Below are 15,548 nucleotides of genomic sequence, written 5' to 3' on the forward strand. Positions count from 1 at the left end.
TATTTCAGCAGGGCTTTCTTTTTCAGTATGAATTTTTGCAGTTTTTCAGATTATGCATCTGTCCCTGGATGCTCCTCATCTATAGGACCCCAATAAACCCAATGCTGCTTGCAGTTTTAATCTCTGAAAAAACCATTGTGTTCATTAGCAGCTTTGCTACAAAGAGGTATCATCAGATTCTGTAGTTTATTTTTGTATAAGTGACTTTTATTGTAGTTATTCCACTGTACCTCAGATGACTTTCAGCTACTACATTTTTGTGTATTGGAGCTTGTTGTGTTGGATTGTATGATTTGTCATTGTTTATTATTACAAATAGTACTAAGCACTGCATATTTTTTCAATATAATTTTTGTTAGAAATGTTTTTGGTAACAAGATAATTATTTCAGATTCCTGTGTTCATGATGGAGTAGTTAATCAAAAAGGATCCAAGTAGAAAGAGAAGTAACATATTCTCTGTGATTTGCTTTTTGGGTTTGCATTGTTAATGAGTTTTTTATATATGTATATATATATATTGTTTTATATATATAGTTTTTTATATATGTATATATATATATATATATATATGTATATTTTTTAAACTTCAATAGGTGCACACTGCTTGCCGGGAACTTTATCCCAGAAAGTGTCCTCTTGGTCAGTGTAAAGTATCAATCATTCCACCCACTGCACTGAACAGCATAGATTCTGATGGTAAGTACCACATATATGTATTATAATCAGATTCTTAGGAGATGCTCATTACACATAGCACTAATTTGTTAAACTCCTAAAATACTTAGCTTCTACAGTGATTTCTCTTAAAAATCACTTAGTGGAAAATAGCACTTAGTTTGGCTATATTTCTTATTTATGTATGTGCTATATGAATGTAGAGAAAAGCCAAGCAAAAATGACACCTTCTTAACGGACTGTGCTATATGAATAAATGTTGTTGTAGTTGGCTATTAATACTGGTTTAAACTCTTGAAACAAACAGCTGTTAGGGCACTACATTTTTATAATCAGGCAAGAGCATCTGGTACAGCTGGAACAAGGAAAATGTCTTGTTTGTGGCTGAGGTTTTATTGCTTTAGTTGTATCCATATCAATAGGTTCAGAGAAAATGTACAGAAACTAGATGACTCTTTGAATTCCAAGATAATACTCTGATTGTGTGCACCGGTGGATTGTGGTAGTTGCACTCATTTATTTTGAGGCAAAGTAGATACTACGGTGGCAGATGACTTGCTAACAGTGCTGCTGTACATGATGACTGTTTTATTGGTAAGGTAACTGTCTGAATTATCAGTGTTTCACATGGCCTACACTATTCTTTGTAACTGCAGTCATGTCATGTGCCAGATGATAGTAGCTACCAATTCAGACGCTGGCCCCTTATGCCTTTCCTAGACCACCAGAGCGCAGAGAGGTGCTGTTGCACACTCAGCTGTGAAGCACACTATAAGACTCCTCAAATGCAGGTGGCAGTGTATGGATGGAGGCTGCTCTACCAGCCAGCTAAGGTATACAGATAGATACATACATACATTCATTCATTCATTCATTATTAATCCCCAAGGGGAAATTCACATACTCCAGGAGCAGCATACTGATAAAAACAATATTAATTAAAGAGCAATAAAAACGCAGTGCAAGTTCAAAAAAAAAAACAAGCTGGAGAGTGCAAGGCAGGTATAATAGACAATAATCTTGTATAGTGTTAACATTTACCACCCCCCCGACCCCGGGTGGAATTGAAGAGTCACATAGTGTGGGGCAGGAATGATCTCCTCAGTCTGTCAGTGGAGCAGGACAGTGATAGCAGTCTGTCACTGAAGATGCTCCTCTGTCTGGAGATGATACTATTCAGTGGATGCAATGGATACTTCGTGATTGATAGGAGCCTGCTCGTCGCTCTGCCACAAATGTCAAACTGTCCAGCTCCGTGCCTACAATATAGCCTACCTTCCTCACCAGTTTGTCCAGGCATGAGGCGTCCCTTTTCTTTATGCTGCCTCCCCAGCACACCACCGTGTGAAGAGGGTGCTTGCCACAACCGTCTGATAGAACATCTGCAGCATCTTATTGCAGATGTTGAAGGATGCCAGCCTTCTAAGGAAGTATAGTCGGCTCTGTTCTCTTTTGCACAGAGCATCAGTATTGGCAGTCCAGTCCAATTTATCATCCAGCTGCACTTCCCAGGTATTTATAGGTCTGTACCCTCTGCATACAGTCACCTCTGATAGTCCAGGAGGAGCCTGGGCCTCTTAAAATCCACCACCAGCTCTTTGGTTTTGCTGGTGTTCAGGTGTAAGTGGTTTGAGTCGCACCATTTAACAAGGTCCTTGATTAGGTTCCTATACTCCTCCTCCTGCCCACTCCTAATTCAGTCCACGATAGCAGTGTCATCAGCGAACTTTTGCACGTGGCAGGACTCCTAGTTGTATTGGAAGTCCAATGTATATAGGCTGAACAGGACCGGAGAAAGCACAGTCCCCTGCGGTGCTCCTGTGCTGCTGACCACAATGTCAGACCTGCAGTTCCCGAGATGCACATACTGAGGTGATTCCATGCGCTGTGCTACATACAGTGCCGGTAACACGAAACCTCGCACCATGAGTTTGTGTCTTCTAGGGTGCAGGGAGGGTGGCATTACTTTTGTTAGCTTGAAATGCAATTTCTTTTCCATTCACAAAGCCCCATCTCCTAGCCTGCTCCATACTAAGCTAAAGATGAAGCTTAGCAGAGTGTAGATGAGATACAAAATCTCTTAAGATTTTTTTTTATCATATGTTGCTGAATTCTCATTTAAAATAACCTTCCATGTCCATTGCAAAATGGTAAAGCATTGTAAACTACACAATACATTGAAAACAAAAACATTTAATTTATATCATTACCACTTTTTCTGTCAGTGATAGAATTATTTAGCATATACTATATAGTGTTTCTGCAATTTTACACTATCGTAATTAAGTATTAATCTTTGTTTCATAATAGTACAACATTAAAAGCTATATTATCTATTGAAAATTACAAGAATTAATAATATCACATGTAAATTTTTACACATTTCTCCCGTTTTCTGTTTTTGTCAGCAAGAGGCCAAAAGAAAAGATAGTAATAATTGTAATAAAAACATGATAAAAACATGTTTTCCATAATGTTAAAATCTTAAGTTAAAAAAAGTACCAATTCTAAATTATTAAACCTCTAATCAGAGCCCCAATTATTATTTTTCAAATAGCATTATTTTACTCTGCGTCCTTTTAATATACTCTTTAAGTACTCCACACTTGCACAAGTCATCAGAGCTAACTAGTGTGTTAAAGAGCAACAGCAATGGTGGAATCTGCGCCAGGGATTATCAGTTTTGAATATTTCAACATACTGTACACTGGAAAGAATGGAATAGTCATATGCAAATTCTGAGGGTCAATAATCATCATCTTAAATATTTGCCATTTCAAGAATCATAAATACAGTTATGCTTGCTAGAGAATTGACTCCAGTGATTGATGTGTCATTGTTCTAACTAATATACCACTTCAGCAGTTTGCCTTTGCCTGACTCCTCAGCTGCATGTCAACTTTATTGACCCTGCTTCACCCTGCCCATTTACAAGGTAACTGTGATTCATTTTGTAAATTGTGTACAAATGTGCATAAGCCAAGTTTTATAAATCAGATTTTTCTTTTTTTGGCAGACACCTTTTCCATTTTTTTTTTGATGTACATATACTTTTACACACAAATCTGTCCAGGATTTTATAAATGGGGACCCTGGTCTCTTATCAACAGTTGAAGGATGCATTTTAATGTAGACATAATTTCCTCTGCATTGTTATAGTAGGATACTAGACACAATTAACATTTTCTATTGGCTTTTGGATCTATTAATATTAAATTTATGAAAATGAATGTTGTAGTGCTGGCATGCAGAATCAAGATGGAAATTAACTGGATTCTGTGTTACATATTTGGTACCTGAAAAGCATTTTTCTGGGTTTTCATAGTTGGGAATTCAGACTTCACCAATGATAAACACGTCATTTTCATAATTGGCAGACAAATGGTGTGAATTACCATTTCCAAATCCAGATTTGTGAACTAGATGCTACATGTCAGATTTTTGGAGTTTTAGAACCCCATGCCACTAGTACCCAAACACAATATGAGGATGAGGTTGAACTGGTACTGCTGCATGTTTCCACTCACTTATTATTACAGTGTCATTACAGCTGTCACCCGTTGCATGGTTGCACTTAGGACCTAATCTGGGATCCTGAGTTGGTTTGTCATGTGGTGGGTGCGGCAATGCGCTGTATCAGCGTGTGCTCCTCTCTCTCTCTGGTATAAGATCTAAACAAATTGAACCGGTCCAGTATTCTTTTTGTACTAAAGCATTTTGGTATCCTGATACTGTCCTCCAGTTTGTTTAAGCGTCCCCATTGGCTGTAAATTATCTTCACTTTTTTGCATATGCGTTAAAACTGTCTGTACTTGTCAGTAGAAGAAGCATTGTTAACATGCTGTACACCAACAAAAAACATAGTGAAAAGTTGCCTCTCAAATGGTGAACTTTCCATTCTGCAGTTTTTCTTTCCATCCATTTGCTGAATTAGAAGCCAGATATTGCTGGTCAGGTCAGGTTGGGGAGCATGCACTGTTACAGTGCGTTGCCGCACCCACCACATGTCGAAACAGCTCGGGATCCTGGTTGGCAACCCCTCAGGCAGATACGTGGTCCGGGACACCCCTTTCCAGCGACCTTATGATCCTCCATACTCTCCTATATCATTTTCAAATAAAAAAATCAAGGTGCTCATCCTAAAATGTTTTGCAACCAATATTTTTATTCACAGACAATATCAATGACCTACATTTTCAGGAATTTTATAATACTTTTATAGCTTATACTCTACTTAAATGCACATGGTTTTGGGACAGTACAATTTTTACACTCAGACCTGGGGATTTTTTTGTCCTTTTGATTTTTTTCTTTCTACAAACCTTTTCTTATACATCAGTTTTGGTCAAGCCCTATTAAACCTTGTGCGTGACAGTTAACGGAAGCCTTCTTTATTCTGACATATGTGTTGTCTCCGTGTTGCTTGTCTTTATATGTACTAAACAGCACAGCAGGTGGCTTTTGTTGTGGCATCCAGAAATTTTCTTAAACATGTGATATATAACTAATGGTAAAATCTAGAATAACAGATGACAACATCAAATTTCTGGTACTGGACAGTATTTACTTCAACTATGCTATCACAAGAATGGAATGAAAAATTTTACAGGGCAATGTCTTTAGTTGTTAACTCCATAACCTAATGTTGTCTTCAAGACACTATGTATTTCCCAAATATTCTCGAATCATACCTGTTAGATTATTTGCAAAACATTGCATATTTTGTTTAGTGTTCAGTTTATTACATTCACATATAATTATTGAGTAATTTAGGAATAACAGGCATTGTTCCTTATTTTTTATATTTCTGTTGTTTAATGGAAAATATTTACTACAATTTACTGTTTAGCTGTTTGCTGTTACAAAGTAGCCCTGTACAAATTTTGTCATTAGTAGTCTATATACATAATTTACTGTAAGTAAAACAAATACAGTGATATTATTTAAATGAAAATGAATCTTTATATAAATGAAAAAAGCTATGTAACTGAATTCAACAATAAAATATATAACATGTCTGTGATATTGATATTTTTGCATTTTTAGGTGTGTCCCTAGTTATATATCTTAAGGACTTTGTGGCAGCCATGCTTCTGTTTTAAAAAAGGCTTATTATAAAAAATATACATATATAGACACACACATAAACAGTATATGTTTATTAGCTATCACATTACCACAGCTTGCAAATTCTTTGATGTTTCCATGGAAACTACAGCCACAGATATAGTGTTTAATATTCCATTTACAATAGCCAGTTAAATATATCCAACCAGTATGTTTTTTCTTTTAAAGCTTTTTTTGTACTGCTTTAAAAAAATTGAAAAATGCTTTTTTACTAGTTCATGTCTTATTTCTGTAAAATTTAAAGAAAAGAACTGTCAAAATAATGAGTTATTTCATTTATATGAGCTGCATGTACATAACTTTAATGCAATAATGCATTGTTTATATGGCCTTTTTATGATTATATATACAAAGAGTAAGAAAATAAAAATGTTTGTTTATTAACACATTATACTTATGTATTCTTTAATACATTTTTCTGCTTATCATACGTTTATAGATGCATAAACTTATTGATGCTTATTTGAGATTTAAAAATTAGGTTCCAGATAGCCTAATTAGCTTTGGTCTCTGAGACCAATTACACGGTTGGGTATTTTAAAGTTTTGAGTAATTTCAGGTTTTTTCTAATTCCAGATTTTTTATGGTAATTCCAGCTTTATCATATTATCAATTGTTTTTCAAATAAATTATATAATATCTTGTACTAAAATGGCAGAGGCTAAATTGCTACATGCTCTAGGTTGTGTGCTTACAGATGATTTACCAGTCAAGCCTGATCTGATTTACATAAAGATGTATATACATAGAACACATACTGTAGAAATGTTTTATGAAAAGTTTCATAAGGATTGCAACCAGTGGACCGTTTATCACAGTTTTTGGCTATAGTAGTATCAAACAATTAGTAGTGTAATACATAAACTTTGCTTTCTTAAAAACATAAATAAACTGTTTTTACCTTAATTTAGTAAGGTTTATAGAAAAATGAATATAATTATAGTTTACTTTGTCATCACAGATTTGGAGAAGTAACAAGGTTATTTGTTACTTTCAGCCTTTAAAATCTCAGTTTTATGTAGCAGAGTAGAAGTTTTGTCTTTGTCATTCATGCATAATTAATTTTAATGTTCCCTTATTTTATTTTTATTTTTTGGGGATGCTGCAGGATTCTGGAAAGCTACTTGTCCTCCATCTTGTGCCAGTCCCCTACTAGTCTTTGTGAATTCCAAAAGTGGCGACAACCAAGGTGTTAAATTCCTTCGCAGATTTAAACAATTACTCAACCCAGCTCAGGTTTTTGATTTAGTCAACGGGGGACCTCATTTAGGGTATGACTATTTTTTGTGCACACTAAAAACCTAATTTTTGTTTGACCTGATAAGGCTGAATTTACTTAAGTAGCTGTATAGCCATAAGTAGCTTTTAATTTAATTTAATTTAATTTGGGAAGTTTTATGCTTTTGTTTTGTTACTGCTTATAACATCAGCTGTGTATTTCTCTAATATATTTGAGTAGCTAGCTCTAAACAAATACTCTAAATCTTGAACACATTATGGTTTCGAAAACCCAAATCTTTTCACGCAGTTTTCAGATGAAAAATTGGACATAATAGTTTTTCATATATTGTTTCCCAACAGAAAGGTAAAATTTTTATAGCACACATTCAGAAGCCTCTTTACAAATTAAATCAGAATTAACTTTAAGACTTTTTAAAAGTTACGGCTTTTAGTGAATGGTATTTATTTATTACTTAGCCTATTGCTAGTGTACTTCTTTATTAAATATTATTGGGTTACTCTGTTTTATGGGTAAACATGATGGAGTCAATCTGTATAAATGAAATCTGTTCATTATACACTAAGGAAAACGTTTGTGCCTTCTTTTACAGTTTACGCTTATTCCATAAGTTCGATAATTTTCGCATCCTTGTATGTGGTGGAGATGGCAGTGTTGGATGGGTTTTGTCTGAAATTGACAAGTTAAATCTTCACAAACAGGTTAGTTAAATTAGTTTGGAGTCCTCCTAAATATCTTTCTTTTATTTTCACCTATGTTCCAACTTACTCTTCTTTCCTGGCCTATCTAAAAATATATATTTTGCATCCTACTTTTGGTAATAAACTAACTTTAATGTTCCTTCATGCTTCATAAACATTTAATAGCTTTCCACAAGGTTTTCTTTTATCCTTTTTATCAATTTTACTATATAAGATATTGGGCTACAAACATATAAAATATCCCTTATTTGATTGCATATCTTAACTAGCCATGTAACATAAGGGTGAGTTTGGAGATATACAAGACATAACAAACTTTGTTTGGCTACACTTGTTAAATGTCTGAGAAAGCCTGAAAAAATATGAATGATACATGCTTAAGAAATAATTAAACATGGGTCAAAGATATGAAATAAAATTTTTAGTTTCCCTGTATAGTAGATGTCCACAGTCTACATTGGTATTAGTGATGAAGTTTTATCAAAAGAAAACATTTTAAATGTTTAGATCAGGTAAAAGATACTTATTATAAAATGTCATCCAAATGCAGATTAAGTTCCTTTTCATGATTATTAAAACTGAGAAAATACAGCATTCAGTGTTCATCTTCAGTTTAAATGCTGAATAGAAAAGTTATGTATGAATACAAAGATGTGATGATTTTTTTTAATAAAAAACACCCACAGTGCTATTTGTTAAAAATAGAGTGTTGGGTTGTTTGTCCTTTAGACTTATCCTAGAATGGCTTATTATTATCCTAGAATGGCTTATTATGTATACTTCTGTTATACTATACCTATTGCTTTATTGCATTTACCACTCTGCAATTTCAACATAAGCATGGTTTTTAAAATGTTTTATTACAGTTTTCCTGCTTATCTTAAGTATAAAAAAAGCAAATTCGCTATTGGGTTTATCTGTCCCTCCAGTTAATGCAGTTCAAGGTCTCGATTTTATTTCAGTTTTGGTTACCACTCATGCCCTACATAGCATTATGCTTTTTCTTACTGCTATTGGGATTCCTTACCATACATTTGAAATATTGTTTCTTATGCCTTCCTAGGCAATATTTATAGAGAAAATGGAGTTGGCTCTAGCTCTTCCCCATGAATAACACTTGTCATATCTGTACCTGCTGACAGTCATGAGAAAGTACCATAGTTTTCTGTACATACGAAGGTATTACAACAACAGTGGTCAACAAAATTCTCAGGCAGGATCTAAAAGATTGCTAGGTAATTGTATCAGAATACATGCTGAAACTGTTCCTGTGCTGCAAACACGGTGATAGATTTTAAATTTCACAGAAAATTTGTATTTTTCAACAGTTTCTCTTAAACTTTAGAAAGAAAGGCTTAACTAGAAGTACTATATTTCTTAATAAATTAATGTAATTACATTTTAGTATATTACAAAATAAAGGAGAGCCTTTTTTAAAATAATGCCAGATGTTCATATATAGCAAATTATGATTTCTGTATGTTGACTGTGCTTTTTATTTGTAATTCATTTTGAAACTTTAGCAGAAAGTAATTTTTGAGATGCCTTTATATAGTTTACATAGTGGGTATTAATTAGATAATACAGATAACACAAAAAACAATACTTTGGTACTAGTTTGGTGCCAAGTTTCTGAAAATGTAACTACCTGATTTATTACAGTATTGGTAGTACCGAGAAAGCTAGGTACTATGCTCATGTGTGAGTACAAGTAGACAAATTATTTCAGAAGGCACAATGACAGATTAGTGAAAGTGAGTAAAAATGACATATAAAAATAGCTCACCGTGTAAACAGACTTTAAAAGTAGCTTTAAAGAGTTTGCTTAAATGGAAATATCTTGAATTATCTTGGAATTCACTATTTCAACAGTAAATATATTTTTGAATTTTTTATATGTACTATGGATTTTAAGCAGTATTTTTGAGTTACTGGATGGAAAATATTATGATAAATATAGAATGTGCACATGCTAAGGTAAATCGAGTAGTTTATGATGATGCCATTTTTTTTATAAACACTATGCTGAAATACCCCCAAGATCATAAACCACTCATTTGTTGTTATACTGGGGAGATCGCCATCACTGTCACAATTAAAATTCAAGCCCTACACAATTTTTAGATATTTATGAATGCTAATAGTTGTTTCTTTAAATCAGGGGTCTCCACAAACTTTTTGCCATGTGGGCCACATTGGGTACTTCAGCACTTTTCAGCGGGCTGTAGTAAAAAAAAAAAAAAAGATAAATAACTCTAGATATACTGTATGAGTTTTATTGAAAGCAGAAAACTTTATAAACTAATTATAGAGTATGTGAGATTAAATTATCGTATATTAATGATGACAAACACTACCAGCAAATTCTCATATTTTCATCACAAATTATAATAAAACCATTAACAGTTCAAATTGTGAAACGCTAATTACAAGTAGCGACTTCAAATGTTCATCAGATGAATTTAGCCTGTATTTTGACTTGATATATTTCATTCGGGAAAAAGTTTGTTTGCAAAGATATGTTGTTCCAAAAATGGAGATAAATTTACAAGCAAATTTCTTCAAATTTGGAAACTGATTAGAGTTAAAAAATTTATAAAAATCAATCAAGTTTCCTTCTTTGTATTTATCTTTAATATGTTCATTTGCCTGAAGTTCAATAATTTCCATTTGAATTTGACTTGGGACATCAGCAACATCACAGTCAAAACAGATTTTGAAACAATCTAATTTCCCTAGCATTTGCATCCAAATCAGCAAATCACTTCTGAAATTGTTGTTTAAGATCTGAAATAACTAAATTTGCGAACAAGAAAGGAAATTCTGCTTCACCATTTTTATACAATTATTACAATATATATGAGCAAAGTTGCAATCTTTCACCTGGCCTTCCAGAAGTATCAACTTTGCTCTGAATGCCTTGATATTAGTTAATAAATCACAAATTAAGTTATTTTCACCCTGCAACTTTAACTTCAAATTGTTTGTGTGGTTCACCAAATCTGCAAAAAATGTCAATTTCCAAAGTCACTCGGTATCTAATAAAAGTGGTTCATAATGGTTTTTCTCGGTAAGAAAAATATCATTTTCATTCCTGAGATGAAAGAAGTGTGAAAGAACCTTTCCATAGCTAAGCTATCGAACTGCAGTGTAAAATGTCAAGTCAGAAACTGGCGATGATTAAGTGCATGAGAGCAAATTAAATTTACCATAGAAATAACAGGTTTCAAGACACAGCTTATATCAACGTATTTTCCACAAAGTGATTGTTGGTGGATAACACAGTGAAGAAACATTGGTTTTGATATTCCTGCGTCCTCACAAGCTTTTGTGATTTGTCCAACCAAACCCATCTTTATACATGACATGTTTTTTCCTCCATCAACTGTCACGCACTGGAGACAATTCCAGTCCAAATTATATTCTGTTAAGTGTTTTTTGAAATTCTTTGAAGATATTCTCTCCTGTTGTATTGCCATGCATGCTGTGAAGTGGCACTAATTCTTGTGTGACATTAAGTTCATCATCTACGCAACGAAAAAAGTACTACAAGTTGCAAGGTATTACAAACATAAGTTGATTCATCCAGTGTGAGAGAATACCGACTAAAACATTGTGCTTTGCCTACAACTTGCTGGATAATGCAATTTCCCATATTTTCGACCCGATGAGCAATAGTATTTGGCTCAAGACTCATTTCAAAAAGATTACGTTTTTCTGGGCATAACTCAATTACCGCAAAGTATACAATTACAATTCACTATTAAATAAAGTTGTGAATAATATTAATATTAATAGTAACATAATATGGAATATATATTTTGAACACAATTTTAATTAATTAATTTGAAATCTATCAACACCCCATGTTTTTTTTGCAGATCTTCATTGGAAAATTAGTCCATTTGGCGCATTTCCGCACAATTCTTCCACAACCCAGATAAAATCATATCTGCGTACTTTAGAGACCCCTGCTTTAAATGATAGTTGTGTAACAACTTGATACATATACCAGTAATTTAAAACTGTTGTTACTGTTAGTATTTGTATATTTTATATTGTATTATGTCCTGCGGTGGGTTGGCACCCTGCCCGGGATTGGTTCCTGCCTTGTGCCCTGTGTTGGCTGGGATTGGCTCCAGCAGACCCCCGTGACCCTGTGTTCAGATTCAGCGGGTTAGAAAATGGATGGATGGATATTGTATTACAGAAAAAAACACTACAGTATATTGTTCACTTCAGTAAATGGAGGTACCTTAATAATAAGCCATCAAATGGGATTTCTGTTTTTGCCATGGTATTATCATAAAATTTTACTAGTATTTGTGTCAAATACAAAAATTCTGGTATTGTAACATCACTAATACAGACACGGAGGTGTACCATAGGTGATTGTCTAAATAACCAACTGTGCAGTTTTGTTTTCATATTTTGATATAAAATAAAATATCCTCTCTATTTAGGATAGAGACAATCTTTCTTTTTCATCCATCCGTCCATTATCCAACCTGCTATATCCTAACACAGGGTTACGGGGTTCTGCTGGAGCCAATCCCAGCCAACATAGGGCACAAGGCAGGAACAAACCCCAGGCAGGGCGCCAGCCCACCGCAGATCCTTCTTTTTCATTTTGTTTTTATTTTATTTACATGTTATTATTGTGTTACATGGTGGGGATGTCATCAAGTGTTTGAGATTGGATTTCTATTTTGCCATATTTCATTAGGTTGATTGCGTCATAGTGACCATATTAAGAGCTAGCCACAATGCTTTGAAAATATTTAATGTTTCAAATAAAGGAAAGCTCTCTTCCAGAATGAGAAAATAAGTTATTTGGGCAATTTATTTTCAGAATTGTTGATATTTGGAACTGACTATTGGTTTGTCCCAGAATTCAAGAATGTTTTGTTGTTTTAATTTGGTAGTAGTTTTTGCATTTGGTGAACACATCTAGTTTTGTCCTGAGCATGTATTGTCTCTCTTGCCCTTCATACCCTTTCTTCTTTTATTGAAGGATCTAACATAAATCATAAGTTCACAACACATTCCAGTTATTTACACAAGCTACACTTTTAGAGGGAGCTCAGGTATGTAATGAACAGGAGAAGGAAAGTAGTCTACTCTATGCAATCTTGGTAAGGAAACAAACAAAATCTGTTTTTTTAAGGTTTTGCACTTAAAGAAATAAATTACCTTTTTAATAATTTTGTTTGCCAGAAAGTAATTTCCAGCAACTCACAAAACATTGGGATTACTGAAGAACCTAAAAAGATCTATACAAGCTCATCCAGTCCAATTTCTTTGTCTGCTCTAAGAAAAGAAAAAGCTCTGACCTGACGTTCCAGTAAACATGGGTTTCTTACCGCCTCTAAATTAAATTAACACATTGAGGAAGTGAAAACAAATTGATCAGTAACAATATCAATGTAAAACTGTTTAAGTGGGTATTTCTCTTGTGAATTTAAAAATAGATTAATGGATGACCCACTATTTTTCATTGTGGACTCTAAATTGCCTCAGTATGGATTCACATATCCAAGTGCTCAGCTGTGGGCTAGTTACCAGTTCAGAGTTTCTTCCGACTTTGTGCTCATTGGTGCTAGTTTACTAAGAAATCCATAGCCACTTGAAAATCTGATTTCCTGGGAGTCTGTTTTTTTTTTTTTTTTTTTTTTTTTATCACTTCTGCCTGGGCTATTAGTTTAGGTATTTAAAATAGATATGTTTCTATTACACATGTCCTTGATTCATGTGTACACATTTTGAGTTGCAATTAATACGAACAAGACCAAGTGTGTTTCTGTAAAACTTGCTATAAAATTATTAAAATATGTCATTATGTTAGTTTATGTACTTATGGCAGGCAGCAGGCCATCACCTCTGATGCAATTTATGATTTATCCACTTTCTGGCTATGGATGATGTGTTTTTATACACGTGTGTGTGTAATAAATAGACAATAATCAGAGCCTGTGTGCTGCAAGGAGTACAGAGCAGGAAAAATTGTTAATATTATTGATGGGAAAAGCAGAAACCTCTTAAAGACCTTGAAAAAGAATATTTATAAATAAAACTGTAGTGATGTTGTAGGGTCAATGCAGCCGTGAGGCAAGATGCTGCAAGGATCAATTCAATTACTGTGGGCTAGCATTATATTTCTATAGGCCAACTTTTACTGTGTTACTTGTAAATGTTGTATGTTTGTATTTATTATTTATGTTTTAAAAGTGTTGCTGTTGCAGTTTATTGAGGTTTATTGCTGTTGGTTTGTTTATTAATCTTTGTCTACTGTAGTGTTTCTGATGTTTTGAACTAAAATATTGGCAGTCAATTCACCACAAATCTACAGGTGCATAAAATAACATACAAATTCATGCTAACAATGCTTTATATTGCGAACATAACACCTTCATTATAAAAACAATAAACATTTGGCATTTTAAATATTTAACACTGTGGCATTAATCTGTATTTTTAGATAAATTTATGCAGACCCTGCCTTTCTTGCTAAAATTGCTTAATTATCTAAGGTATTACATTAGTATTTAGTATTAAGAATATGTGTTCCAGAGCTTGAGGTCATTATAAGAAACCTTGATATTGGAAGTATATGTAGTCTACATGGCATTTCTTTTCTCCACCTTGTACTCACTTGACAATCTCCATTTTAAATTCTGAAAATATTGCTTTATGTTTTTGTGACATACTGATAATGAATGTTTTGAATGTTGGAAATAAAAATGTAATCTTGCTAAAAATATTAAAGAAATGTGTCATCTATAAGGTTATGCTTTTGTTGATCAGTTCATCTTCTTCACACTTAACTATTCACAGTAACAGACATTTTAAACAAGGGTGCCCAAACATTTGCGTGCCACTGTATATAATAACTTTGCAGTCTACAGTATGCAAAATGTCAGTATCATACAATAACTGTTCCATGTAGAGAGATTGCAAAATGACCATCACAGCACTCTAGCAGACGAATAAATGAATTATAATGTAGTGCATTTTATAAGTTTGTTATAAAGAAGCTTTGTTCTCAGTGGATTTGGTAATCAAGATTGTATCATTAAACTATTAAAATGAGTTTTTTTATTATTGGGGAAGAGGAGCTTATGCAAAAAGATCTACTTGTCTGCAACGTTCCCTCTAAGCTGCGCTAGCGTGCGCTGGCGCACCAACTGTTTAACCTTGGCGCACAACTTTTAATCCTAGCGCACGTGGCGGCCGATTTGTTAATTTTCGTAAAATCACGTGCCGGCGGACTGCGGCCTGGCGGGAATCCTGTTGCCTGCGTGACTCGGGAGTCTCGGGCTACATGATTCAATCGGCATAATAACGAAGTAAACTTTGGCCTTGGGCGAAGTTGGGCCTTGGCTGGTGTAATATGGCATGTGACCGGTGACCGCGTGATTGGTGCACTTTCCCACCATTCAGCTGGTCTATATTTCAATTAAAGTCCATGATGTTGTCTACTGAAAGGTCGGAAGTTCCGGTCCGGTCCAGTTCGCATTCATAACGTTCGTTAAATTACTGTTTTCGCAAATTCGCAGTAAAAAATAAAAATTTGAACTTTACAATTTCTTTTCATTATTTATGAAAATGTCGAAGCGCAAAGCTCAAGATGAACTGCTATGTAATGCGACAAAGAGAAGCCGCAATAACTTCAAGAAGGAATGGTTAACAGATTATTCGGTTGAAACCATCCTGCCAAATGGGTCCGGACATAAGAATGTGAAACTCGGAGAAATTTTTAAATATCGTGAAACGGAAGACGTTGTTTGTACGTTTTGTCTTAAA

The 15,548-nt window shown here is 34.0% G+C and overlaps 1 protein-coding gene across 3 annotated transcripts in view; it reads left to right on the forward strand.

Annotated features, from left to right (window-relative positions):
* dgkh (diacylglycerol kinase, eta) overlaps positions 1-15,548 on the forward strand; it is a 482,906-nt gene that overhangs the window by 396,647 nt on the left and 70,711 nt on the right. For all 3 annotated transcript variants that reach the window (XM_028799661.2, XM_028799660.2, XM_028799662.2), the window contains 3 exons: positions 596-698; positions 6,913-7,075; positions 7,637-7,745. In XM_028799661.2, the coding sequence (XP_028655494.1) occupies positions 596-698; positions 6,913-7,075; positions 7,637-7,745 (375 nt within the window). The remainder of the gene's footprint in view (positions 1-595; positions 699-6,912; positions 7,076-7,636; positions 7,746-15,548) is intronic.

Source organism: Erpetoichthys calabaricus, chromosome 4 (genome assembly GCF_900747795.2).
Source record: "Erpetoichthys calabaricus chromosome 4, fErpCal1.3, whole genome shotgun sequence".
NCBI classification, from domain to species: Eukaryota; Metazoa; Chordata; class Cladistia; order Polypteriformes; family Polypteridae; genus Erpetoichthys; species Erpetoichthys calabaricus.